The sequence below is a fragment of the Paralichthys olivaceus genome, chromosome 13 (assembly GCF_024713975.1).
Source record: "Paralichthys olivaceus isolate ysfri-2021 chromosome 13, ASM2471397v2, whole genome shotgun sequence".
NCBI classification, from domain to species: domain Eukaryota; kingdom Metazoa; phylum Chordata; class Actinopteri; order Pleuronectiformes; family Paralichthyidae; genus Paralichthys; species Paralichthys olivaceus.
In genome coordinates, this window is record NC_091105.1 from 2,409,998 (window position 1) to 2,437,151 (window position 27,154).

General features: G+C 42.4%; 4 protein-coding genes across 8 annotated transcripts; all 4 read left to right on the plus strand.

Annotated features, from left to right (window-relative positions):
- Positions 1-639: 639 nt before the first annotated feature.
- Positions 640-10,324, plus strand: brd2b (bromodomain containing 2b). 2 transcript variants are annotated; one of them, XM_020108686.2, is made up of 12 exons: positions 640-800; positions 3,553-3,841; positions 4,009-4,146; positions 4,354-4,498; positions 4,658-4,821; positions 4,985-5,494; positions 5,719-5,847; positions 5,958-6,203; positions 6,320-6,573; positions 6,689-7,005; positions 8,360-8,485; positions 8,696-10,324. In XM_020108686.2, exons 1-12 carry the CDS (start codon positions 769-771, stop codon positions 8,824-8,826), a joined length of 2,481 nt encoding a protein of 826 aa, XP_019964245.1. In that variant the 5' UTR covers positions 640-768; the 3' UTR covers positions 8,827-10,324. The 2 variants fall into 2 exon arrangements, with proteins under 2 accessions (XP_019964245.1, XP_069393655.1); XM_069537554.1 differs by having other exon boundaries at positions 5,958-6,191.
- A 1,118-nt stretch (positions 10,325-11,442) lies between these two features.
- On the plus strand, positions 11,443-15,603 carry LOC109643539 (H-2 class II histocompatibility antigen, A-U alpha chain-like). 4 transcript variants are annotated; one of them, XM_020108691.2, is made up of 4 exons: positions 11,443-11,636; positions 12,095-12,315; positions 13,752-14,004; positions 14,984-15,603. In XM_020108691.2, the coding sequence occupies exons 1-4, from the start codon at positions 11,582-11,584 to the stop codon at positions 15,112-15,114; spliced, it is 660 nt and encodes a 219-aa protein (XP_019964250.2). In that variant the 5' UTR covers positions 11,443-11,581; the 3' UTR covers positions 15,115-15,603. The 4 variants fall into 4 exon arrangements, with proteins under 4 accessions (XP_019964250.2, XP_069393659.1, XP_019964247.2 ...); XM_069537558.1 differs by having other exon boundaries at positions 12,095-12,262; positions 13,720-14,004; XM_020108688.2 differs by having other exon boundaries at positions 11,451-11,636; positions 13,720-14,004.
- A 574-nt stretch (positions 15,604-16,177) lies between these two features.
- On the plus strand, positions 16,178-19,104 carry LOC109643536 (class II histocompatibility antigen, B-L beta chain-like). The gene is made up of 5 exons (XM_020108683.2): positions 16,178-16,358; positions 16,500-16,769; positions 16,974-17,255; positions 18,439-18,550; positions 18,630-19,104. Exons 1-5 carry the CDS (start codon positions 16,292-16,294, stop codon positions 18,673-18,675), a joined length of 777 nt encoding a protein of 258 aa, XP_019964242.2. The 5' UTR covers positions 16,178-16,291; the 3' UTR covers positions 18,676-19,104.
- A 498-nt stretch (positions 19,105-19,602) lies between these two features.
- LOC109643537 (vitelline membrane outer layer protein 1 homolog) lies at positions 19,603-22,608 on the plus strand. The gene is made up of 4 exons (XM_020108684.2): positions 19,603-19,884; positions 20,898-21,010; positions 21,536-21,842; positions 22,521-22,608. Exons 1-4 carry the CDS (start codon positions 19,675-19,677, stop codon positions 22,521-22,523), a joined length of 633 nt encoding a protein of 210 aa, XP_019964243.2. The 5' UTR covers positions 19,603-19,674; the 3' UTR covers positions 22,524-22,608.
- Positions 22,609-27,154: the final 4,546 nt, after the last annotated feature.

Sequence of the window (27,154 nt, forward strand, 5' to 3'; positions counted from 1 at the left end):
AGAATGAATTATTGAGAATAGAAGTATTACTGATTAGAGGTAGTGCAAATATTACAATGCAATACAACTATATACATTTAATTTAAATATTTGGGTGATAATTTGGTGCTTTTAGACTAAATTTTGTTCACCCAACAGTTGATGGATAGTTAATGAAAACAACTGCAGTTCTGCAATGACACCACAGCCTGACATGCAACATTTCTGTGTTAATCATTGGATAAATTCTGCAGCTTGTTTCCAGACCTCAAATCATCACTAAATAAGATCCAGATGGAAATAGTTGCACATCTTAAACACATCAGTGAATCCGTGCTGTGAGGCAGAAAACACGAATACACCACAGCCGGGGGATGGGGACACTCGCCCGTGAAGACAAACCCGCGTTTAAGAAGCTCAACGTGTTTAAATCCACGCGGTGAAGCCGCGGACTGTGTCTGAAGAGGACGAAGCGCAGTGCGACGCGGCCTCCATTGTTTTCACCGAACAGCTGATCGAGAACAACGTGTACCGAGGGACGGGAGGGGGGGCGTGTGCTGCGCTTTGACAGACGTCTCCTCTCGGCCAATCGTGGGGCAGGGTCGGCCCGAGCGCGACAGGAAACACGTCACAGCAACGCGCGGGGGGGTTTATATAGCGTCACACGGAAGCGAACGGGCGCCATTTCGCTGCGGAGGATCTCGGTGGGTGGATTTTTTCCTCTCGGGCTGAAGTGTCAACGGGCGCTGGAAGAATTGGAACCGCGATAAACGCTCCGCCTTCAGCCGGATGGAAGCGGCCGTCAACCCGCCTCACGACAGGTAAGAGCCGCGGGGTTTTTTTTTTCTCCAGCGGAGGTGGAATCGGCTCCGCAGCGGCCGTGGAGGCGGAGGAGCGTTAAATGTCATCCTGCCTGTTAGCCTCCCCACAGCGGGGCTAGCTTGTCTGAACACCGCTGTTAGCTAGCTTCCATCGCAGCCTCGCTAATCCCGACTGTCGCTGGGATCGTTTGTTTATCGACATGTTGAATCTTTTAGCTTCGCCTGGGAGCAGAGGCTGTGGGTGACAGCTGCTCCCACCGGCTCCCTGTCATTCATTGCCCTGCTAATCCCGCTGTTCGTGCGGCTAACGCTAACTGCTGCTTAGTGTCCAGTCCGGTTACACACTTCATTTACTTCCATTTAAAAAAAAAAAAAAAAAAAATCGGTTCCAGTCAAATAAACATATTTTTGTTTTGATTGAAACCCAGCGACGCCAGCTAGCTCTCGGCTAGCAGCGGCTACGCGCTGAGTCCCAAACGACCCGGATCGACGGTTCATGTTTTGATCGGTTTCCGCTGCAGCGCCGTTAAACCTCCGCTTTGTTTTTGTTTTAATCTTTTTGTTTTAAAAATCAAATAAAAGGTCTCCGTCATCCTCTGCTGTCATTGTGAGGCAGTGTTTACAAACAGGGAGGGCGGGGCGTGCAAACCACGCGATCCTCTGCTGTTGACCCGCGTGTTTTGATTCTTCCTCCATCGCTTCCTGTTTAGTGAAACACGTTGTTTTTAATCTCGAAGAGGAAGAAGAAGCTGATTCATGTTTCCTCATGATCGTTATTTATTTGACGTTATATCTTAGTGAAAAGTTAATGATCTGTGGAGGGCAACAGCAGCAGGTGTGTACAGCAATACTTGCATTTTTTTGTAATTCCATAGACAAAGGAAAACCTTATGAGTTATAGTTTGCACACAACATATCCCACATCAGGTCTTTTCAATCTAAATGTACGAGGCAATCGTTTGCAATTTGGAATACTTAAATACAATCATGAAATTACTATCCTGTTAAACCAACTGTTGACGCCTGCTGTCTAACGGCATGTGTTAAATCAAATCGAGTTTATTTGTGAAGCTCAACCAGGGTTGACCAAAGTGTTGTGCAGTAAGAAATCAAAATAGAATCAGAGACTGTTGTGAGATTGTTTTTGTCCCATCATGATCGATGAATCACACTTAAAAAACAAATCACACTTATGATGTCCTTACCTTGATTTTGGAATCATCACACTGCTTATTAATATGCTTATATAGTTATTGAGATCTCTGCCCTTTTCCGGCAAAAACAATCACCCATTTTATTTATAATACAAGGTCTAATCCCTTCTTTTACCATATTACCTGATAAATAACAAAAAGCTACAATATGTGGTGCTCAAATCCGACTGGAATTATATGGTATTGTATTTACTACACAGCAGCTAATGCTTTTCCTGTAACACAAACACGTCTGAGCCTCTCTTTGTGTTGCTCGGATTCTGACTGATGGAGAAAAGCAGCTCACAGGCTTTGCCATGGTTTGTGTGTCAGTGGGGCAGGTGTGTGTGTGTGTGTGTGTGTCCTGATCGGTGGGGTAAAATCAGAGGGGCTTCCTTTGACCGTGTGGACTGAGAGACCTCTGTTAAGCTGAGTAGTAAATGCTCTTATGTCATCTCATTGTAAAACAGGCCACACTGAAGATGGTGTGACTTTTCTTTTCAGAGCATTTTAAGATCTGCATCATCTTCGTTTTTTAAAAATTTGCTTAACTCTATATTCCTAATGCTGAGAGTGTCCTTTTGTATTTCATTCATTGTTCAGATGTGGCCTATGCATTGCTCAGGATCAACTGTGAGACCACATTGTTTCATTCAAGTCACCATTTTTTTGAATGGGAAGACATGAGATCACACAAGTTATACATAGAAACCTGCTGTTACAATTCTTTTGGCCATTTTCTTATATTTGAAGCATTTTTGAACATGATTTATATTTTGTGACATTGTTGGGTTTATGCATTTGAAACTTTTCTCTTCAGTAAGTAATAAATTTACAACAAATCCCACAAAATATTATCAGTTACATTAGTTTCTGTGAAAAGTGGCTGCACAATTCACAGGAGTGACAAAGCATTAAGTTCACGTGAGATGGGGCCTATTATTGTCATTTTATTATATTCGTGATCACTGCATTGAGCAACTAAAGAGCTATCATCACAGTTTCTTTAAACCCTGTTGCTCAGTTCAATAATTTGTGCATTGATTAATCCTTGCAGCTTTAGAGTGTGACATACTCATGATGTATTTATTAGTGACAGTTTTAAAAGAAAAGCTTTTTCCAATACTCACATGAGCAAAATTGGATAACATATTGCTCAGCTTTCGGTGGTCTTATCACCCAGCCTTATTATAAATGACTGTTTGTTTTGTTAACTGGTGAGAACCCATGCGATGATGGTTCCCATGACTGCTTTAAAAGTAGCAGCCTGTTGATTATTGTCTAGTTTCCCTAGATAACGTTTAGCTGACAGGGAGACAGCCATAGTTTCACTGGTCATATAGGTTACATAAATAAAGCATGTATAGAATTATATGTGAGTTGAATCTATTGAATGGTGGAAAAGTTAATGCAGCACAGTCAACGTTAAAACAGCAGGTATCTTTTTCTGTGGGTTTTTATAAGGTAGTCTGTTCCAGCAGTTTGAGTTCAGACCTTTTTATTTGCAGCAGTTGAATCACTTTTCCATCCTCTGGTCTTTCTGTCTCCCTAAACTTTAGCTCCCTGGTCGGGTTGTCCGGTGGCGGGATGGACCAACACAGCAGCTCGGGCAAACGTATTCGCAAGCCCTCCCTACTGTACGAGGACTTTGAGAGCCCCTCTTTGCCGCACACCATGCCCCAGGGCCCCCCAGCCCCACTGCAGCCCCCGGTCAAGGATCCCAGCCGACAAGGCCGGATGACCAACCAGCTGCAGTACCTCCAGAGGACCCTGATTAAGTGTCTGTGGAGGCACCACTTTGCCTGGCCTTTCCATGAGCCTGTGGATGCCTACAGGCTTAACCTACCAGTGAGTTCAGTGTTCATCAGAGACGTTAACTTTCTACTTCCACTTTCATTCGATACGTTTTTTTCCATGTCTGTGCAAAACAAATATCTTTAAATGGATGTTTCTCTGATAGATTGTTTTTGTGAACCCATACAAAAAAACGTAGTGTCTCATTCTGTGTTTTTCAGGATTACCATAAAATTATCAAACAGCCCATGGACATGGGGACCATAAAAAAGCGTCTGGAGAACAGTTTCTACCGCTGTGCAAGTGAGTGCATACAGGACTTCAACACAATGTTCACCAACTGCTACATCTACAACAAGGTAGGTTAAATGGGAGAAAACAGATCTCTGTTTGTGTTCTTTCTCTGTCAGCAGCTGATATTTTAAACACTGATAAAACAAGTCATTTGAGTTACAGTAATTCATTTGAAATTAATTAATTAAGTTAAATTAAAATGCATCCTTTTTTTTACCTTCAGGGCTTTTTTCTGTTTTACTAATGAGTTAATAAATTGTTTGGGTGTTTAGCCGACAGACGACATTGTGCTGATGGCCCAGTCCCTGGAGAAGATCTTTCTCCAGAAAGTGGCCCAGATGCCCCAGGAGGAAGTTGAGCTTCCACCTCCTGCTCCTCGAAACAAAAACAACAGGGGAAAAGGTCGCAAATCTAGTTGTGAGTTAATGACAAAGTCTTACAGAATTAAACCAATAGTTATTTTAACCTCTAGAAATATTCAGTAGTTTTCTGTTCTCAGAGTTTCCTGTTATGAAATTATCTCCAATGATAATGTGCCTCCCCCAAACAAATTTTAAAGCTGACCTCATTTCTCAGCATCCAGGGCTCAGCAGGTGCCAGCAGTGTCACAGTCGGCCTACTCCCCTTCTTCCTCAGACACTGGGGAGTCCATGCTCGCTAACTCTCCCCAGACTGTGCTGACCAAAAGCCTGCCTCCTGCCAACATCATGGGCCTGCCTCCTACACAGCCCACAACCAAGGTACAACAAAACACATAGTGGTAAATTTGTGTTGGGGGAAAAACTTCAACTTCAAGTGGTTGCTTATTGGCGTATTCAGTGTTTGAGTTTCAAGAAAAGTTTAAAATGGAGTAATGAGTAAAATGATCGTAGTAACTTCCAACCTCTTTATTGTTTTCTGTAGAAGAAAGGTGTAAAAAGAAAGGCAGACACCACCACCCCCTCCAACATGGGCTTTACTGTGGGCATTTCGGGTGTGGGCATGTCTGGAGCGACCCACATGGTAGGTTTAGGGAAAGGAGGACACGGGGGCCAAGTACACGACACCTCCATGCACACTATCTCCATGGGGGGCATGAACTTAGACACTCCACCTGGGATGGGCCTGGTCAGGAGCCCTGGAGGTCCTGTCCTCCTCCAGCCGATGATGGCCAGCGGTGGACGCAGAGTCGGCAGCGGACGCCCCATCAAACCCCCCAAGAAGGACTTGCCCGATTCTGTCCAGCCTCAGGCGCTGAAGAAGAGCAAACTCAGTCCTCAGCTGAGGTACTGCAGTGGGCTGCTGAAAGACATGCTGTCAAAGAAACATGCAGCGTACGCCTGGCCTTTCTACACACCTGTGGACACTGCTGCTCTGGGACTTCATGACTATCATGACATCATCAAGTGCCCCATGGACCTCAGCACCATCAAGGTGAATTATCACGTACTTTTAATTCTTCGTTAGCAATGAATGTTACGTTGCTTTGGGATGAAAACATCATGAGTGAATGAGTTTTACTCTCTCTGTTCCTGATAACGTCAAACAGTGATGCTCGTTACGTTTCTTAATGGCTTTAAATGTAACATCCTGAAAGTCCAAAAAATAAAATGTGCCTGTGTGAAGCACTAAAATGATTCTCCCCGCCGTGTTATCAGAGGAAGATGGACTGTCGTGAATACAGGGACGCTCAGCAGTTCGCTAGCGATGTCAGACTCATGTTCTCCAACTGCTACAAGTACAACCCACCTGACCACGATGTTGTCGGCATGGCACGGAAGCTGCAGGTGAGCTTAGCTGTGTACTGTGACTTTCAAAACATTCAGAATGACTCTTTGTATTTTATGTTTCCTCACGTTTCTTAACTCTGATTTTGACTTTTTCTTTTGCGCCCAAGGATGTTTTTGAGTTCCGTTTTGCCAAGATGCCAGACGAACCACACATGGATCTTACAAACATGTCGATGAGTGGCAACCCAACATCCTCTTCGTCCTCTTCTTCCTCCTCTTCCTCGTCATCTTCCTCTACCTCTGAGAGTGAGCCCAGCAGCGAGAGTGAAGAGAGCGAGAGCAGCCCCAGCTCAGACAGTGAAGAAGAGCGAGCACATCGCTTGGCTGAGTTACAGGATCAGGTGTGCACACAAGTAAGGCCTCTAGTTACTATTTATTTATTCAAGTGTTACAACACATTTCGCGCGGAAACAAAAAATATTTTTCACTGCGATCATTTTTTGGGTGTTATTTTAAAATCTTTTCTCAGCTCCGAGCCATGCACGAGCAGCTGGCTGCCCTCTCTCAAGGCCCCATTGTCAAGACCAAGAAGAAAAAAGAGAAGAAGGACAAAAAGGAGAAGAAGAAAAAGAAGAAGCTGGAGAAGAAAAGTAGAGGCACCAGGAGCAGAGCTGGCTCTGAGGAATGGAAGATGCCTGGCAAAATGCTGAAGAGCAAGTCTGCCAGAGCAGGTGGCTCGCAGACAAAGAAAAGCCAGGGGAAGAAGAGTAACAAGAACAGCAAGTCAGTAGTAAAACAATGACCCACCTTATCTCATCTTCACACTGTTTTAGATATTAAGCAGCGGCTGATAATGTTTACCTTCATCCTGATTCGATCTCTTCTCTCAATTGTTCAGGACCATAAAGAAGCCGTTCGAACCCCCGGTGGCCCCTTCCATGCTGCCGCACTACGACTCGGAGGAAGAGGATGAGATCGTGCCCATGTCGTACGATGAAAAGCGCCAGCTAAGCCTCGACATCAACAAGTTACCGGGGGAGAAGCTGGGCCGCGTGGTCCACATCATCCAGTCCAGGGAGCCTTCGCTGAGGGACACTAACCCAGAGGAGATTGAGATCGACTTTGAAACACTGAAACCATCGACGCTGAAAGAGCTGGAGCGTTACGTCATGACCTGTCTGAGGAAGAAGCCCCGCAAGCCTTACGGAGAACCAGGTAGATGAAACGCCCACCATGAAGCATACTGTCTTAAAAATGTCTCCTGTGTAACCTTGCACGTATCTGATGATAAACAGGGACAGCAGCAATCTAGCATGTGGTCGAAACTTTCTTCAGGTTATTTTTGGATGAGGCATGAAGCTGAGGTGCAGGCTCTGGCAACAAAAACACACCAAAACTTCAGTGCCCCTGATTTTCACTGTGATTGTTTTGCGGCATCATTGAGACACAGCAGAAAGAAAAAAGCTTCAGCTGTTGTCCCTCAGAGGTCGAGGAAGGCAGGCCAAGAATGAGGCAGCATGATCAAGGCAATCGCATTATATCAAAGTCAGGTTTTACTCTGACTGGACTGCTGAAGATATAAAAGTAAAACCATAGTGTTGCACCGAACTGACAGGCACATGACGACGATTTCTCAGCCTGTTAACACACTTGACTTTGGTTCTGCACCCACATCTTTAATTCATCTCTCCTCTGTGAACAAGAGCTACTCTTCCTCCTGAGTGAACGCTGCTGTTTTGGTCTTGAGGAGCGTATTCCATGTGGAAAATTAAAATGATTAACTTGCTGAGTTCGTACGCACTGTGTTGCATTGATGCATGAAGCATTTAATCAATGGCATGTCATGGAAGTTCTTATATTCGGGGCACGTCAGGAGGTTTTCCACATGAATCACTAGTGGCAACATTCATTTTCTTGAGGTTTATTTCTTCCTGTTAACAACGAACTGTAATATGATAATGCCACCGCGATCCTTTCTTGCCTTACCTGATTAAAAACGGCTGAGTCAGCTGTTCACGAAGCAAAGCTGCAGGATGATGGTGCAACTTGTGCTTCAGCTCTGTTGGTCTGTTGGCTCAAAGTAACTGATGTGTAGAGCTGAAATAATGAGTCTACACACAGGAACCAAAGGTTTAATATAATAACAGTGTTTCTTGTTGTATTTTTCTTTTAGCCGTTTGAAGGAAGCTGTGAACCTGAATATTTCAAGGTTTCTAATCTGCCGTTGTAGATCTCTGTGGAATGGTCTTTGTCTCGCTCGTTCAGTCTCTTCCTCCATTTCTCCATCCTGTGTCAGTGGACCATTAAAACCGATCTCGTTCTGTGAGAAACACTGGGAGCAATTTGAAAACACACCTTGGGCTTCTGTTATGGGCACAGTTCATGTTTCTGTAATGTTTACAGACCAAACACTTTCTTGATGACTCTATTTTTACATGGTTGTTCCGTCTCTTTCCTGATTAACTGTGCCGCTCACGCCGCTCCCCCTCTTGGCACATTTTCAGTAACAGTGAGTGCATTGTCTCGGTGGATGTCAGGTGTAACAGTCTCGTCATTGTTTCACCTGCAGCAGGGAAAGGCACCGTTGGCAAATCTAAAGAGGAGCTGACTCTGGAGAAGAGGAGGGAGCTGGAGAAGAGGCTGCAAGACGTCAGCGGACAACTCAACTCTGTCAAGAAACCCACGAAAGCTAAAGGTGAGCTCATCTTCATTGTCTGCATGTGTCCTCGGAACCTTTGATGCTATTTATAGGTGCATCTTCTCCATTATTGTCCGACTGTCATTAGATATTTTACATGGTGCATCAATAGTCCTTTATATCTGTACCTGGTGCAGCTGTAGAAATCAGATTCACTCACTCTAACCTCCTCCTCCTCCTCTCTCCTCCTCCTCCTCCTCTCCTCAGCGGAGAAGCCCAGTGCTGTCGAGACCAACACGCAGCCCTCGCGCCTCAGTGGCAGCAGCTCCAGCTCGGACTCCTCTTCCTCTTCCTCCTCATCGTCGTCCTCAGACACCAGCGATTCAGACTCTGGCTGAGATCCTTAGCAGCGGCTAAGAGTGAGGAAAAAAAAATAAAAAAATAAAACACTAATAACTCAGGGACTTGGGCTGGCCCAGGACACAACACACCCTGAAAGTGAAGTGGGCTGAGATATTAAACACCATGGCAAAAAAAAAAAAAAAAAAACACAAGTCAAATGTTTTGAATGTGGGACTGAGGGATGTGAAACAATGTCTCTGTGGATCAATATAGAACCCAAACACTAAATGCCTTGGTTCCCCTCTCCTCCCCTTTGTAAATACTTGTACAAATTTATGTTTCTTTTATAAAGAAGAATTTTATGGTGATCCCCCAAAGAGGGAAGCGGAGTAACGAAAAAAGGATGTGGAAAGACGGGCCACGCTCCAAAATCTGCTTTGGTCGGCCTCTGCGCTGTGTCCTCTGGTGGCGAGGGAGTGGAAGAGTATTTATTTATTTGTTTTCTTCACCCACATTTCCTCAGATGTTACTGGAATTTGAACCAGCAACTTTTTTGGTCACGAGCCTTGCTTTTCTAACATCTTGGCCTTCTGCCGCACTTAATCTTTAGACCAACCCCCTTAGACTCAGCCTTAATGATCCAGATTGTGAATAACTGTTTGATTATTAGGAAAAATAACTTATTGTTCAGGAGGTTTCTCCTCATGTTCGCAGGTCTGTTGAGTAGTAAATTAAACTCATGTTTTCTGCCATATTCCGGTCAAAAATTTAAACTTGGTTACATCTCGAGTTGTGTTTACAGCCATAATTCTCCTTAGTTAGACGTTGAACTTCATGCAGCAGTTTTTCTTTTGCAGCTTGTAGTTCTTGCTCTTGTTTGAAGACAAGGTGGATTTATAATACAGTATAGATATATGGTAAAATACTGTAATTTCAAAGTTTGCAATTAAGTTACGTATTTATTTTGTCTCGATTTACGTGGCGTCACTCTCAAAGCCCAACAAACGTTTTCCGACTTGCGTGACCCTGATTGAATTACTGTCAGTCTTCAGTATTTTGAAATCAGCTCAGCTTTGGTATCGCTCTCAACACAGGCTGCTGAATGTCATCAGGTCACAGAGCAGGTTTCTGATTCCCACACGAGTGAAGGATGGAAGACGTCTGTGGCACTCGGGTCGAAGGTTTCTCAAAACCCATCGTTTGGCCGCTCGGCACTTACTGGAACGAATGGAACCGACTGTAGTAACTGAAGATGAATCCCGCCACAGGTTTCCTGTGAAGAGACGGGACAGTCCTCGCAGTCCATGCATAGTTAAAGCTGTTGTTGAATGTTCAGCGAAAGAAGTCATGCTTGTATATATTTAAACTGTATTTGCTATTGCACAAACTATTGTATTTCTGCTGTTTATTTTTGAGTTATCTTTTTTAACATGCTGTTATTTCTCATTCCTGTCTTGGTTGTTTCCTGATGAGCGTGCACATGCCTCTCAGAATCATACCTTTCATTTGACAACTGTGTTTATTAAAATATTCACTTCTGTAGAAGAGTTTGAATTTTGTCTGAAAGTTTCATTGTATTGACCGACTTTAGTTTTTACATTCATAACAGCAAAACTGTTTGTCTCCTTGTTTGCTCAGGATTTCATTTGACCTTTTTCTAGTTGAGGCTGTATTTTTGAAACTTGGCGTGTAGATTATTGACTCAGTTTTGATGGTTAGTATAGAGCTGGGATTATTGGAGGATTCATTGATTAGTGCAACGGCAGAAAGTTAAGAAAAGAAAAAAAGGCGATGGGTGTTTTTGTCTTGTTAGATGTTGATGTGATTCTTTGTCACACAGCCACTAGAAAGACAGTGAAGTGAATATCTTGGTTTCCTGTTTCTCCCGAGGTCTAAAGGAAATTATAAATTGTATGTTTACCTCTGTGACAAACAAACCGAGGTGAAAACATAACCTTTCACCTCGGTTTATTTGACAGAATCACACAAAAACTTGTTAAACCAGTTAAATTTCCACAAAACTTGGAGAAAGGATGGAACATGGGCCGAGAAAGAACCTGTACAATTTGGGATCTGGACAAAGGTCGGGAAATATATTTCTAATGTCTGTAACGTTGCAAGATATTTTGTAAAGACAATTTTTCAAATTAACATCCTAGGGAATAATGCATGAATATATATATATTTTAAATCTGTTATATTTAGTAGACAGTGTGCGCAATCTTCTGCAGCTTGATTTTATTTACTGGGCCTGTTGTTGGGTATTGACAGAGGTATGTGCTCCACTGAGTACCATTCTGGTTATATATATTTTCTGGCATGTTATAGACAGAATAATGATTGAAAATAGATTTAAAGAAAATCCACCATTTATTCATAAGTTCTACAAATTATTCGTTTCTATTTGAATTCTCAAATCAGTGACAAATTAAAAAACATAATTGTGGATTAGCACACAAATCATAACTGCTCTTGTTTAGTAGTTCTTTTCTTCACTTGCTATAAAACAGTGTGAACAGTAAATATAATATAATAACAGTTCATAAACAACTAAATAACTGTAAACTTGAAATTTTCAGTAAAAAGACAACCAACCACCTGAGTCAGGGACCGGCCCTGCTGTAATTATCATGTCTGTTCTATAGGTGGCAGCAGTCAGTCATGGTAAACTCACATGTTCCTCTCCAGTGGTTTTGAGGTTGTTGTCATTGAGTCACAGGCCTTGGTTGGCGTGTGTTGTAAGGAAGTACCATCAGAATGTGAAATGTCTGGGAGGAAGGAGATGCCCGCTCAGTCGGATGTCCCTGCAGCATGGAGAGGAACCTGCTCCTGGCGCTGCTGATTTGTTTTCCAAAAGCCAGTCAAGGTAAGTTTTGGCAGAAATACATGAATCGTGATCGTCAGGAGTTTTGTATTCAGATGAAAATGAAGATTACAAAGGCCTGGATGAAAACGTCTTACTTCTAAATTCATACTGTTGGGTTTCTTTATATTTAAAAGGATTTTAAGGACTTGACCTTCTATGTAAAGAGCCTTGAGATAATGTTGAATTGAAAGTAGAGTGTGGTTGAAGTATTTTATGGATATATCACTGTATATCACTTCCATTTCACTGTTTAGTCAGATACTTTTAATGGCTGGTGAAGCACCACAGCCAAACTTTCAGCAGCAGTTGGTGTCTGGTGTCTGAGGCCTTTGTTCAGCTCCAGACACCACATCTGCTCTCTGGAGTCTTTCAAACAAGCTGACGGCAGCAATCCGTCACACGTGATGTCTTTGTCCTGCAGGTAAACACCTGCTTCGCTTTTTGACCTTCTGCGACAGAGACGTGGAGGGAAACGGTCAGTACGATATTGAATATGACGGCGATCAGCTCCTCTACGTCGACCCCTTCACCTATACGGCAGTTCAACGCCTCCCGGAGTTTGCAGAGCAGTGGACCCCGGATCCTGGACTGGACAAAGACGCATACGTATCCCTGGGTACCTGCAGGTACAACATCCCCCGTGCCGCTAAGGGAGAGAATTATCCCCCAGAGGTCAGAGGTGAGAGGAGCGTTTCTCCTTAATGGACTCTGTTTAGTTTCTACTGATAATAAAGAATTTTCAGAGCTACAGGATCTTGGCTTTTAAAACTACGTTTAACTTAAACAGTGGAAAAACGATCACACTGATCTTTTTATTTAAGTTGAAATAACAGTACAAGAATAAATTAAATACTCCACAAGTCCCTCTAAAGTAAAAGTATTTGAGTTCTAAGTGATATATGACATTTTAAGATTGTTAATACCAATGAATCAACGCATAAGCAGCATCGGACTGTTTTTGCTGCTCAAGGTGAAGCGAGCTTTCCTCAAACTGTGCTCGGCTCCTTCCAAGGGTAAGAAGATAAATCTGAGCGGTTGTGAAACTCTAACTTCAAGATTAATGGGAGGCCAAAGAAAAATAGAATACATTTCTGCTCAACAGATTTATATTCATACTTTTTATTCCTGTTTTTTGGACTAATCTCACTTTAGCTCCGAAGAAAATTCCTCCACTTTGACTTTTCTAGGCCTCAAACAGCAGATTCAATGAAACCAAGTACAAGTGAAGACATCTGAGTGAGACGAGCTGTCCCACCTCCTTCGTCCTTTCACACATCACAAGCTCTCATTTTGAATTCCTCCCAAAGATTTAATGTTTTCATCGGCTGTTGTTTGTTTGTGGATTACTGGTTAACCGACGACTGTGTTTGTTTGTTTGTTTGTTTGTAAGTGAGATCACGAAAAGGTCAACGGACAGATTTCCGCAAACCGAGATAAAAGGCTGTGATGTGGAAAGAACTGATAACATTTTTGTGTAGATCCAGATCAGGGGACAGATCCAGGGCCTGGGCGGAGTTATGAGTTCTGCTGCGTAAATACTCTATTCTGAAAGTGCGAATACCCGGGACGTGAGTAAATGCACTCAGGTACTTTCAGACGATCCCTGTCTGAGTATGTGATGATGCAGATACTTAATATATGACTTCATCTCTCCATTCTACTCCCAAGAACAGAGCAAAGTACTGATAAGATGTAATGTGAGTATTAAGTTAATGAGAGGAGTGTTCTTAAGAGATGAACAGGTACAAGCAGAGAAAATCCATGTGAGCTGTAATTAGCCTCTGTGTTATAATCACGCTCGTGTTGCAGGTTAAAGCATCTCTCACTGTTTATTGTGTTTAATTAGCACGAGCTCCGTGATGCTGGGACGCATGTGTGTCTGTGAATCTTCCTCTGGCTGCGAATTAAAATAAAAATATGAAAATATTCCTTAGTGGAGGAAGCATGTGGACGCCTCTTGTCTCCTTTGTCTGTGGAGAAGCAGCATGTCTGGGCTGAATTGGGAATCAATCACATAAACACGTCCACATATTTGTCCCCATGTCGTGTAACTGTCTGTGTCCGTCAACCGGTTCATCCACAGTCACTCCTTCCTCCCTGATGTTCCCGAAGCAGCACACAGAGCTGGGAGTCCCCAACACCCTCATCTGCTTCGTCAATGACCTCCACCCGCCTGTGGTGGAAATCACCTGGACCAGGAACGGGCAGCCGGTGGACGAGGGTGAGGTCAGCCAGACTCAGTACTACTCCAACAGCGACTTCAGCTTCCGCATCTCCTCCTACCTGGACTTCACCCCGCAGGAGGGCGACATCTACTCCTGCAGCGTGGACCACATCAGCCTGCAGGCGCCGCTCACCAGGTTCTGGGGTGGGTCTGTAGAAATTCTGTGGAAATCCATCCTGCAGCTAACTAACAGACCAACGAAGGAAACAAGACCTCATCCAGAGAAATAAAACTTTGCTTTGGACCTAAGTGGTTTTAGAGATTGAGGGAAGAGCAGATTTATTTCTTTTATTTTCATGTTATTGCAGAAATTTAAAGCTTAATAGCAAAAAAAAAAAAAAAAAAAAGAATATCTAAGAATATCTAACGACAGCTGCGTGAAAAACTGAAAGCATTTGGAGGTGAATAAAAGAGTCGAGGACCTGCTGCATCCTCCGGGCCTCAGCTCCGCAGCCCCCAACGCTGGCCTGGGTGTCAATATGATGATATTTCCACACGGCGTCTTCGTGTTTGTTCGCGGCTCACGCACTTGGGGGCGGAAGTAATGATAAAAAGAGAGAGAACAAAAGAAACAAACAGAGAGAGGAAGAGATGGAGGCTGAGAAATAGAGAACAGGCTTCTGGCTCACTGCGTTTATTTTCATAAACATGAAGAGAATGATGCACTTTGCTCGACACAAACACACAAACACACAAACACACAAACACACTCATACAGACACACAAAAGGATGCACAGAGAAAGACGTCAGCATAGAACAGAGAAGTTACGTGAACTTCCAAGTATTTATCATAGATTGTAAATAAAGATGGACGACGTGACAGCTCCTCAAAAGTTGAGCCAAAGGGTCTCTATTGCCCCCTGTTGGCTGGATGCAGTAAAGGTCATAAACCCTGACTCCTCCATGTTAGCAGATGGGACATGGGCCAAACGTAAAAATACTTCATTTCTTGACAGTGCAAGGAAATGGAGATGCATCGTCCATCTTTATATCCAGTCTTTAACTGTGTTTCAAGCAATTAGCACTTTAAGAAAGTCTCATGCTTTTGAAACTCACATGTTATCTTGTGTGTGTGTGTGTTGTGTTTGTTTGTGTGTGTGTTTGTGTGTGTGTTTCCTCCAGAGCTTGCAGAGAACACAGACCACCAGGCTGTCGAGACATCAGTGTGTGTTTGTGGTGTGATCCTGGGTCTGATTGGAGTTGTCACAGGACTGTGGCTCATCGTGAAATCCAACAAGTCTCACCGGCCGTAACACACGTCAAGACCAACACCTGAAGCCTTTGACGCCAGATGTGTGATTGTGTTTTTCTCTCGTTTCCTTCTCTTTTTCTTTTGGGGAGTGAGACTCTGGTTTTTTTTATCTCAACAATGTTTATACGGTTTCCACATATTTTTCTACTTCTGCAACAACACGGAATTTAAACCCGCGGTAAATCCCGATCTGGATCCACACCAAAATATAATGGATTGTTCTTTGGGTTCTCTTGGCAGAAAAATGTCTCTTTTGTGAAATCCTGCAAAAAAACAAACTAATTAAAATGAACACATTTCAAGGGAAAAGAAAAACACAACCTTCTGTGGATCATAGCTTCGTGCTTCACTCAGGTTTGGTGATGTTGTAGCTCAGTAACGTGTTCGTGGCTCGTGATGAGCACGTCAAGCAAATGAAGGAAACCTGAAACGATCTGTTTGTGCTTCTGCTCGTCAACCGAAGACATTAAAACAAAAGAGAACAAATCCACTGCATTCGTCCCTGTTTGTTTATTAACTCTTAGATGTGACAGCCTGTGTGGCACGATCACAGAGTCACCATCTATTACCTCAGCACTGACTGAAGATGCTGTTGCTCCTGCAGCGACCGCCTGACACCAACGATCTGAAAATACCGTTCGTCATTTCTGCCTGCTTGTGTTTTAATACTGTCACCGAATGCAGATGCTTCAAACTGCCTCCGTTGGATTTGTTCAACTCGGGCCTGGATCTAATTATTTTCATAGTGATGGATGAGTCGCTGCCACGTTTTAATATGTAAGCGCGTTGAGCTTCTGATGGACGCAGCTTAGATCTCGAACGCTGAAAATCCCAAATACAGCAGCTGTGATTTTGCTGTACATGAACACGCTGCAGCTGAGCTCAAATGACAGAGTCACGAGATCAAATCCTGAATGAGGAATTAGTTTTGAGAAGTGGCAGTGATTTTATTGCCACAGTAACCGGCATTCCATTGTTTGTGTTTCCCCACAGCACTTTTAAAACATGTAAACATCAGAGTTTTGATAAAACCTGAAAGACCAGTTCCTCTCATGCATAAACACGAACGTCATATTTGCACGATGCAGTTTAGTTTTCAGGCGTTGGAGGTTTGAGCTCGATCGAGTCTGTGTTCTTTTGCGTGAGAAGTTTTTAATGTAGTTTTCAGTGTTTAAAAGATGAAGGGACTTAATTTCCTGCACAGTCTCACTGTCTCTGCTGTTCTGCTCTGCACTTCACCAACAGGTAGGTTTCTTCTCCATGTGTTCAGTCTATTTTAACCTTTATTTACTATAGTACAATGAGGTCCTTTTAAATCAATGCTGAGGTTTTCTTATTACTTTATTTTATTTGTATTCTCTCCTGAAGTGTAACTTGCTGTTGCAGGTGGCTACGTGTTTCAGGGGATATACGACTGCGAGTATGGAGACAACATCACCGACGTGGTTTTCTTGGTGAAAAACATATTCAACATGAAGCTCAACAACATGTATGACTCTCGGGTCGGGAAGTATGTGGGCTTTGGATCGTATGGCATCAAAAACGCAGAACACTACAACACCCAGGCTTGGAAAATGGCCTTGAGAAGAGCTCAGGTGGATATTCTTTGCAGATACAATGCGAGACTGTTCAGACAGAGCACGCTGGACAGAAAAGGTACATTTCTGTGTTTTCTACTGGAGCAGGTTATTGTTTGTCTCACAGTTTCATTTCCTTGGTTTCATTTGCTTCATTGAAAAACAAAAGGAATCAAAGTCTCTCTCCCTGTGCTTTGATTTCATGGCTTAAATAAAACGGTCTTCTACGTCCAGCCGGTCGTTTAGCTGCTGATCTTTTGCTCTGGTCTTCTCCACACTCCAGTGCCGCCGGTTGTCAGGGTCCATCTCGACAAGCCGGCTGACTACGGGGTGCGGACTATGCTCCGCTGCAGCGTTCTGGGGTTTTATCCTCAAGAAGTGAGGGTGAGCTGGCTGAGGGACGGGGCGGAGGTCTCCAGCGACGTGTCGTCCACTGACGTCCTGGCCAACGAGGACTGGACCTTCCAGGTTCACTCTTACCTGGAGCTGACGCCCAAGAGAGGGGAGAGGGTGAGCTGCAGGGTGGAGCACAGCAGTCTGCCAGAGAGCCTGGAGCTGGACTGGGGTCAGTAAACATATTCAAGTCTTCCGCGTGTGTCAGCTGCAGTTCAGGAGGATGAGGATGGATGAACTGGAGATGATGCAGGATATTTAAAGTGTTGGAACGGTGGCTGACATTAAGATTCCATGTCTGCTCCAGGTTGGTTCATGTTAAGCTGAGCCCAGTGGACGTACCCATGGAGTCGCTCTCGGTTTAGCCTCAGGCATATCGTGTGTCCTCCCCCCCCCCCCCCCCCCCCCCCCCCCCCCCCCCCCCCGGCTGCATTTTATGGTAAACGTTGAATTCCAGTTCTCGGGGTGGTGGCGAAGAGAAGTGGTTAGGAAGTGACAGAGGCTCGGTTCAAGTTGAGGTTGAACATATCGACGGGGAAACAGAATCTACCCCCGAGCGTTTGGAATCTGATGCCAGATCTCACCGCGTCCAGCAGTTGTCCCTGGTGTATCCCTGTGTTTCCACATCACCTGATCTCCACACACACCTGCTCACCTGCTTCTCATTCCCTCACGAGTCTTTACACCAGCCGTCCAGCACCGACTCCTCGCCAGCTCGTCTATTGTGTCCCTGTAGCCTCAGTGTTCCAGCTGTCGTACACACACTTTCCCTATTCACGTCTCCAGCCTGGGTTTTGTGTCCCTGCTCCCATTTTGGATTTCTTTGCCTTTGTTTTCCCGCAAAAGAATCGAGCTCAATTGACCCTCTCCTGCTTTTCAGTCCAAACAAACCAGAGCCGCTACGTTCCTCGGTCACAAGTGGCGGCAGAATCAACAGCGGCGACGAACAATGGTTCTGTCCGTCAGCCGCTGTTGACGCGTGAGGTTTGCGAATCCGAGAAGCTGTGACAGGAGGAGAAAGAAGACGCTCGATGTCTGAAGAGGAGAGTGTGATGGAGAGAATCTGAAGGTGTCTGCTGGGGCCCCCCGAGCTGAGAGGGGCCCCCGAGAACGACTGATTACATTAAGGCTCGTTTATGCTGAGTCCAGAGTTTCTGATAAAGCGTTGTGAGGTTGTGATAATGTTCCTCTTAAGACGGTTCTTCTCTCCTGGACTTCTGTTCTGGAAGTTACTCCAGAACCTTCCCAGAATTACATGCATGTAGAAGCTGTACGCGTCTATAACATGTGATCTCTCATCGTATCTGTGAGCAGGTACAGATTTCACTGTCGGTGTTTCTCTCTCTCTCTTACAGACTCGTTTGCTCTGGATGCTAAATATGCGAAGATGACAGTGGGGATCGTCTTCTCCTTCGTGGGCTTCAGTGCAGCTGCAGGTGGAGCAGTTTACTTCTGGTGGAGACGGAGGTTTGTGAAAGAAACCAGACTGCGAACAAACGGTGTGAGTGAAGTTGTTGTCAATGAAACTTTCTTCTTCTCGTTTCAGGTTTGACTTCAGTCGAGTTGACAGTCAAGGATCTTCATCAACGTGATGATGAAATAAAAACTCTATCAGTCAGAGTTAGAATTGATTTTAAGATTTTACTGATCCCCTTCACATCATTGATCCAGGTCCAACCATGTGAAGCGCTAACTCATTCTCAAACTTCACCTTCTTATTATCAGTAACACAATAAAACGAACCAGCTTCACTTTCTCAGCAGAAAACTCTTAACCATGTTAAAAACCACTTCGTCCTTCAGTTTTCTGTGTTTGACTCGTACGTCAGGAGATAAACGGCCCCGTGAGAAGGTGACATGCTGTTACATCATGTGCTTTTATAATCAGACAAAAAAAAAAGAATCCTTCTCTTAAAACTCAACATTCTGGCTGATGACATGTTGTATATATTAAAAAAGCGCACAACCCACACCAGCTTAACCTGCCGCCACTGCGGCAAACGCAAAAATAAACCACAGGTTTGAATAGTTCTGTGCATTTTATTTATTCACACAGCTGCTAAATAAGATAAAGAAAAAGTTTTCCCACAGAGAAGACGTTTTTCTACATTTTCACCATTTTCCCAGGCGATAATTCCTGGATCTAGAAATGGGCATCTCAAGGGAACTGATATCTGTGTGTGTGTGTGTGTGTGAAAGTTCTAGGCTGTTGGGCCTCGGTGCAGATAAGTGCTCACGGAGTGATGTTCCAGTGTTGCTGTTGGACAATAACGATCCCTGAAACGTTGATTTCCAGTGACACCATTGATTCTCAGCTCTCTGGACATGCACACATGTTGAATTCACATCAGATCCACTTCACCAAAAACTTTAGAGAAATAAGCATCATGTGGAATCTGGCGTCAGACAAACCTTCTCGTTCTCCGACAGCAGCTGGTGATTCCCACGCCGCTCTGCGTCTCTGTAAATGATTCACGGGTGGTCTGTTCCGTGACCAACACGTGAACTATATAAGAGCTTTTCGAGGCTGAACCCCCTCCGGTACTCGTTAGCTGGCATTTCACGGCGAAACACCCACTCACTGCTGTCGACATGGCGAGTCTGCTCACCGCCGTGGCCATGCTGGCCGCGCTGTCCGTGGGGTTGTGTGAGGAGAAGAACTTTCTGCAGAGGGCCGGCGTGGCCTTCAACGACAGAGAGTTCAAATCTCTGCTCACTGTGACGAACGGAGAGCAGTTCGGAAACTGGACGTGGCCCGAGATGTGTCCCGACAAGTTCTTTGCTGTTGGCTTCAGTATCAGGGTAAAGACACCGATTTCACCGATTATTTTTTTATCTCACTACTGAGGCAAATTAAAATATCTTTCCTCGCTAAGTTCAGTGGCTGAAAAACTGAAGGCCTGTATCACACGGACATTCCGCTTGTCCATAATTCCTGTTTCGACATTTTGAATGACTTTTACAAAAATGTATTTATTTGACAAAATCTGCCCTTTTTGAAGTTTTGATCGTGTTCATGAACTTTTGTGTTTTTCATAATTTTCAGCCTTGAGCCAGTCGTGACTTTTGTGTTTTTCTCAGCCTGAAGAAAAATCTGAGTTTTCCTCACGTTGTTTCAATAAAAGTGGTTTCATAAGGGGACTGTTAAAAAATGCCAAATCTCAAATTCCTGGATCTGAAAACTTTACCCTGGTGATATAAAACTTCAAAATGAATTCCCCTCACAATCAGCAGTTGGTCAAATACTCTTCACCTCAAGTTTTTTTTAAACTTTCAATCATTTCACATGATTTTTCATCACCAACGTGATTTACCGACTATTTTACCTTTTTCAAACTTAATATTTCCTGTTTTATTTTGACATTTCTTCCCTTGTGAGGCTGGTTGTTTCACTTCCTGGGACGTACAGTTTGGTGAAAGGACGTTTGGCAAGAAGAACATTTTAAAACTCTTGAAGTCACATTAAGTAGTGGAATTGTTTCTTCCTCTCAAACCGGCTGTGAAGAGACACTTTACTTTCTATGATCCCAACATATGATGGCACAGAAATCAGTGTGAGATCAGCAAAAAGCTAAATAAATGAAATAAGGTAAAACAGTTTTATTGTCCTCCAGCTCAGACGAACATTCAAACTGGGAAACAAAGCGACAGAAATAAACTCGGTTGATCTGATAAACGCAGACTGACAGAATTTACTTCTTGTTTTATCAGATACTAATCTTACGTCACATTTGCTTGTTGCCGACGCACAAATGACACGAAGACAAACTGGTTTAATCAGATCTGCTGCTGGGAACTGTTCTGTGTTTCCTCAGGTGGAGTCCAACCAGTACGCCTCAGACGACACGGCCATGAACGGCGTCCGCCTCATCTGCGGGAAAGACGGGAGCCGGAGCTTCCTGTACTCTGTGGAGTCTCACACTGGCTAGTGGGTGTTCTGCAGTGATAATCTTTTATAATCAGCTTCTACATGAATATATGAACGAATACAACCAGTCAAAGCACGTACATTTAAGCACGTACATTAATTATCACTTTAATTACTTTAAAATACAACTGTGACAGTGATGACAGCTGGAATTTAGCATCAGGACATTTACTTACCGGGAGAAATTCTTAATTTCTTTGAGAGTCACTGAGATGGTTTTTATCAATGTCTTTAAATATTCATCAGTTTGTTGCAGTGGTCTGATTGTTTGACCGTCTGTCTCAGTGGAACCCACCTGTCTGTCCCGTAAAGGTTAAATAAGAAAACTTTTTAAAAAGGGGTTTTGGAAGCAGCAGGAAGCTGGAGACAGTTTCATCATCATGGAAATAAAATCATTGTTTCTTCTAGAGTTCATCGAGTTTAGGTTTCAGATGTTGAAATGTCTTGACTTCCCGTTTCCAAACCAAACCTTGACTCTTATTCACGTTTTATTCACTCTGCTGTATTTCCTGCTCTCTTCTGCAGCTTCGGTGACTGGTCTCACCCTCAGTACTGCCCCAGTGGCGTGCTCAGCTCCTTCCAGCTCCGCGTGGAGCCCCATCGGGGCCTGTTCGGTGACGACACGGCCGTCAACAACATCAAGTTCCGCTGCAGCAGCAACCCCACGCTGGAGGGCACCGGCACGGACTGGGGGGAGTACGGACACTGGAGCGGGGAGTGTGGCGACGGAGGAATCTGCGGCATCGAGACCAAGATGGAGGAATACCAGTACGGCCTGGACGACTCCAGCCTCAACGACGTGCGCTTCCATTGCTGTGCCAGAACCCAGCAGGTACGATGGAGGGTTGAATAATCAGAATTAAAGCTGAGAGACTCAAACGATATGTTTTCGTATGTTTGATTTTTTTTTTTACACAAAAATTACTCAATTTATTTCATAATCTCTTGTGGAACTCATTCAGTTTTGGACTCAGGGCTCAGCTCCAGTAGTTCCATTCTCAGAGAATAATCCGTCAATCTTGATGACCAATAATCAGGCACGTGTTGGGAGCTAACGTGTGCAAAGTGGTGAAGATCCAAATTAAAATCTAGTAACTTATCTAGTGAATTTAAAAGTGGTTTCATAAAAAATGCAAAATCTCACAACGTTAAAGAAAGTGAAATAAAGAAATTCCTGGATCTGAAAACTTTACCCTGGTGATATAAAACTTCAAAATGAATTCCCCTCACAATCAGCAGTTGGTCAAATACTTTTCACCTCAAGTTTTATTAACTTTCAATCATTTTCTGACTATTTTACCTTTTTTAAACTTAATATTTCCTGTTTTATTTTGACATTTCTCCCCTTGTGAGGCTGGTTGTTTTCACTTCCTGTCTGTGTCCATTTATAAATTACTACGACTTGTAAACTTTGTGACATTAATCAACTGTAATTGTGTTTATTCATCATAATCCTGAGACACTTTTATTTAAAGTTTCTGAATTTGTGCTTTCTGTTTTTTATCGACAGTGATTGACAGACGAGAAGCTTCCCCTCCCCCGTCACCCTGAATTAAAACATGGGAAATAATAAAGTGCACGTTTCACCAGAACTTCAATTACGTTTCATTTCCTTTTTTTTTTAAAAACACAAACACTGAGATCAGAGTTCAACAAATAACTGACGGTCATTCGTGTTTAACTTTCAAGAGAAAGTTTCAAGTGTCGGCTTCAGCAGCAAAACAACAAAAAGACGAAGGAGCCATTTTTACACCATGTCGTCGCCTCCTCACCTCGTCAGCACGAGAGCGCCGTGTTTCCACTTCCTGTCTGATGAACCAATGAGCTCACGGTAAAGTCGCATTAAGCTCGAGACGCTGACACGGGCGTTTCCCAGAATTCCTGCTGGAACTGAGGTAATTAAGAAATGACGAGAGGGGGGTATTAATTAATTCACAGTTTAAGGCCTGACAAAGTTTGATAAGACACTGATTGGCACACACAGAGGTAATTGTGTTAATTAATCGGTGAGCAGTTAATCTGCCAGCGGAGTGTGTGCGGCGGGTCGACGTGATGTTATCAAACTCTGCCTTAATGGTTTTCAGATGATTTTGCAAGTCGAGGCAAAGCGATTAGAGTCTGACACACACAGCCGCAGAGTTTCTCTCCGCTCCGGTAATAAATACACTCAGCTGACCTCTTATCTGGGCTCAGAGTGTTTTTACTGGGGTTTGAAGCTCAAGTGCACTTGTTGGTTCTGCTTGGATTACAGATACGCTCATATCAGCAGGAGGAGGATTTAACGAGGAGGACGGCTGAGTGACGACAGAGAGCACACATTAAAAAATAAAACTCTATCTATATTTGTTTTGGGAAAGAGAATGAATGAATCATTTTCAAACGCACTCATCCGGTTCAAACATGAACTCTTAAGTTATAGATTATATCTAAAAAATATCTTGCAGAAATGTCAGAATCTTTACAAAATGCATAGAAAACAATGTACAGGTCATATAAAAGCAAAACTAAATGAAATTAAAAGACAATAAAGTCATTTTTCACCTTTATTTTAATGACAGTGGACAACAAGAGTGAAATGTGGAGACAGAATGGAGGAAGACAAGGCAGCAAAGGGCCATGGTGGAATCAAACCTGTGGTCGCTGTCGGGAAAATATTGTTTCCTTATAATCTTGACCTTGATTTAACAAGTAAAATTGGATTTAACCTGTGTCTGGAGAGATCTAACTATCTACACGTGTTCCTAAACTGTATCTGTAATATTTACAGTCTGGGAGATCGGATCCACTTCAGACATACAGATGTGAATTCTGTAAAATATATGTCAGAGTATCAGATCACTTTAATCATAAACCGTGTAGATCTAGTAAAATAGCATCAACACATTTCCAGCAGCTACATGTGTATTATCATCATTTTTATATTATTATCTGTAGTCAGGTTAACTTTAGTTGTTAACCTGATCTCTGGGACAGTGAGAAGATCTCGGCTCCAGCAGCTCAAGCAGTTCATGTCCACACAAGAATAAAAGATGTGGAACACAACCAGGAGTCTGTCGTGCAGGATTTTAAAGGTCATCAATAACATATAAAAAAAAAACAGGCTAAAACTCACTTACTATGATTAGTTGCGCTCGTGATCCATCGCTTCTGATCTAATTCTAATCGTCTACGAATCATTTCAGTTCTACGACCGTCAGGAACAAGATGAGTCCCTGTTCATTTCCCTGCGCATGAAGCCTCACGGCCACTAGATGGCAGTGCTGTTACAAGCGGAGCTGACCATCATCTCTGCGAAACCTGTGACACATGGATGTATAGAATAATGATTTCATGGAGGCAATGAATTCTACATCAATCAGTCCAGCGATGTTGAACATCTGGCACGACCACGAGAAACGGCCCTTGGGCACGAAGGCCCCGAGATCTGCACTGCGACTCAATCTGGACAGTGTAACACGTCCTGTTCTGCAATTATGAAAACAGAGTGAGTTCATTATTCAGAACACGCTGCCGTCACCGAGTTGTTGTGCAGAAATTAGGTTTGCCATGGTGGATCCTCGGGGATTCAACGCCCCGGGTCATACGTTTAATTTCCAAACCACAGGCTCGATGTGTTTCTGACCAGCTTAGCGGCTCGCCGGGCCCCACTCCGCCTGAAGAGCCATTAAGGCCTCCTGTAGAGAACAGAATGGATGTGGTGTTCGTGGTCTCGCCCTCCTCTTAATGACCCCGCGCTCCCCTGGGCTCTGAGCTCATGACTTATAGATCACACCAGCTGCGTTGGCTCAACTGTAAATATAGTTCAGCTCATAAACGCCGTGGGGTTATTGTGTTCCTGTGAAATATCTGAGGGACAGTTTTGGGCTTGAACGGCTTTGTTTTGAGGTGAGGCCGAAACGAATGGTGTTGTTGTGGTAATAACAATAAAATTGATCCACGGTTGGCACGGTAATGAAGGTAATAACCAGATGGAGCCGATTCTTAAAAAAGAAAATCGTTTCTCTGGGAGAAAACAGGGACTTTGGTCTGTGAGCCTCATCGCAGGTTTCTCTCTGTGTTGTCATTGTGCTCAGTGGACTGAAGTTCTCATTTCATCTTTCAGTTCGTTTATATAAAAGCAGCGTAGATATAAACTAGTTCTGGTTGGAGAACGACTGCCTGGACTTCCTGTGGTAACCAAGGTTACAAGTAACACTGAACTTGTTCTGGAGACGTTTTTCTGACATAACAAATAAATGGATTCCTGATTATACATGAGATCAACTCAGGGTCGTGAATAATTTGAACCTGTTGTGTCATTAAAAATATTATATGTGTTTGTGTAAATGTATTTGAAGGTGTAGGAATATTTTGTATATGTGTAAAAAGGTTGTAGGGGTATAAATATCCTCTAGGCTACATGTTCAGAAATATTTTGAAGATATAGAAATGTTTCATACAAATAAATGTTTTGCAAGAGGAAATACTTTGTCTTTATCTTAAAAAAAGGATTAGTAGGTTTTTTAGCTGTATAAATATTTTGTATATGTGTATAAATGTTGTAGGTGTATACAAATTTTCTAGGCTATATGTAAAAAAATAAGTTGAAGTTGGAGAAATATGTGAATTATTTTGAAGCTGTAGAAATTTTTCATACACAAGAAAAAAATTGTGTTACCAAGGAAATATTTTTTAAATTTTCAAAAAAAGGTTTTGTTGGTTTTTGTAGGTGTAGAAATATTTTATACATCTGTAAAAAACATTTTACGTGTTGGAAATGACTTATTCTGGACATGAGTAACAAAGTTTTTTAGCTGTAGAAATATTTTGTATACGTGTAAAAAAGTTGTACATGTGTGAAATGACTTGTAACTGTGGAAATACTTTGGTGATGTTTAATAAAGTTTTTAGCTGTAGAAATATTTTTGTAAAAAAAATTTTAAAAGTTGTAGATGCATAAATATTTTCAAGGCTACATGTAAAAAAAATATGTTGAAGTTGTAGAAATATTTTCTCTATGTGTGAATTTTTTTGAAGCTGTAAAAATATTTCATACATACAAGAAAAAAAACGTGTAACTGAGGAAATATTTTGTTCATTTTCAAAAAAAAGGTTCTGTAGGTTTTTTTAGCTTTAGAAATATTTTATACATCTGTAAAAAAGTTTTTACGTGTTGGAAATATTTTGGGACACATTTCGACATGAGTAACAAAGTTTTTTAGCTGTAGAAATATTTTGTCTATGTGTAAAAAATTGAGGGGCGAAAATAAAAAAATATCATGAATAGTTGTAAAAATATTTTGTACATGTGTGAATTATTTTGAAGCTGTAGAAATATTTCATACACAAGAAAAAAATTGTGTCACCAAGGAAATATTTTTTAAATTTTCAAAAAAAGGTTTTGTTGGTTTTTATAGGTGTAGAAATATTTTATACATCTGTAAAAAACTTTTTACATGTTGGAAATGACTTATTTTGGACATGAGTAACAAAGTTTTTTAGCTGTAGAAATATTTTGTATACGTGTAAAAAAGTTGTAGATGCATAAATATTTTCAAGGCTACATGTAAAAAAAAATATGTTGAAGTTGTAGAAATATTTTCTCTATGTGTGAATTTTTATGAAGCTGTAAAAATATTTCATACATACAAGAAAAAAAAGTGTAACTGAGGAAATATTTATTTATATATTCATTTTCAAAAAAAGTTGTGTAGCTTTAGAAATATTTTATACATCTGTAAAAAACTTTTTACATGTTGGAAATTACTTGTACGTGTAGAAATATTTTGGACATCAGTAATAAAGTTTTTTATCCATATGTTTACGAATGTTAACTTATCAATATAATGAACGTTAGGAGACGTCACCATCTTTAAATGAGGAGTTTAACCCACGTCTCTTAATGGTCCGTAACGAGAGGAGTTACTTCACTCAGTAAAAAGTATTTCAGTGAACATCTGAGTATAATAATACTTTTATTAAGACAGACCTAATAATAAAATGTGAACTCAACCTTTGACAGGTTCATGAGTCAAATCTGGAGCTGAAGGATTAATCCTGAGAAATGCTCGAACATCTTATCTCAAGTTATTTTTAAACCGCGACTGCTTCAACCAAACCGAAACTGAGTTTTCCTTTGACACAAAAGAAGCGAGGACGCGTGTA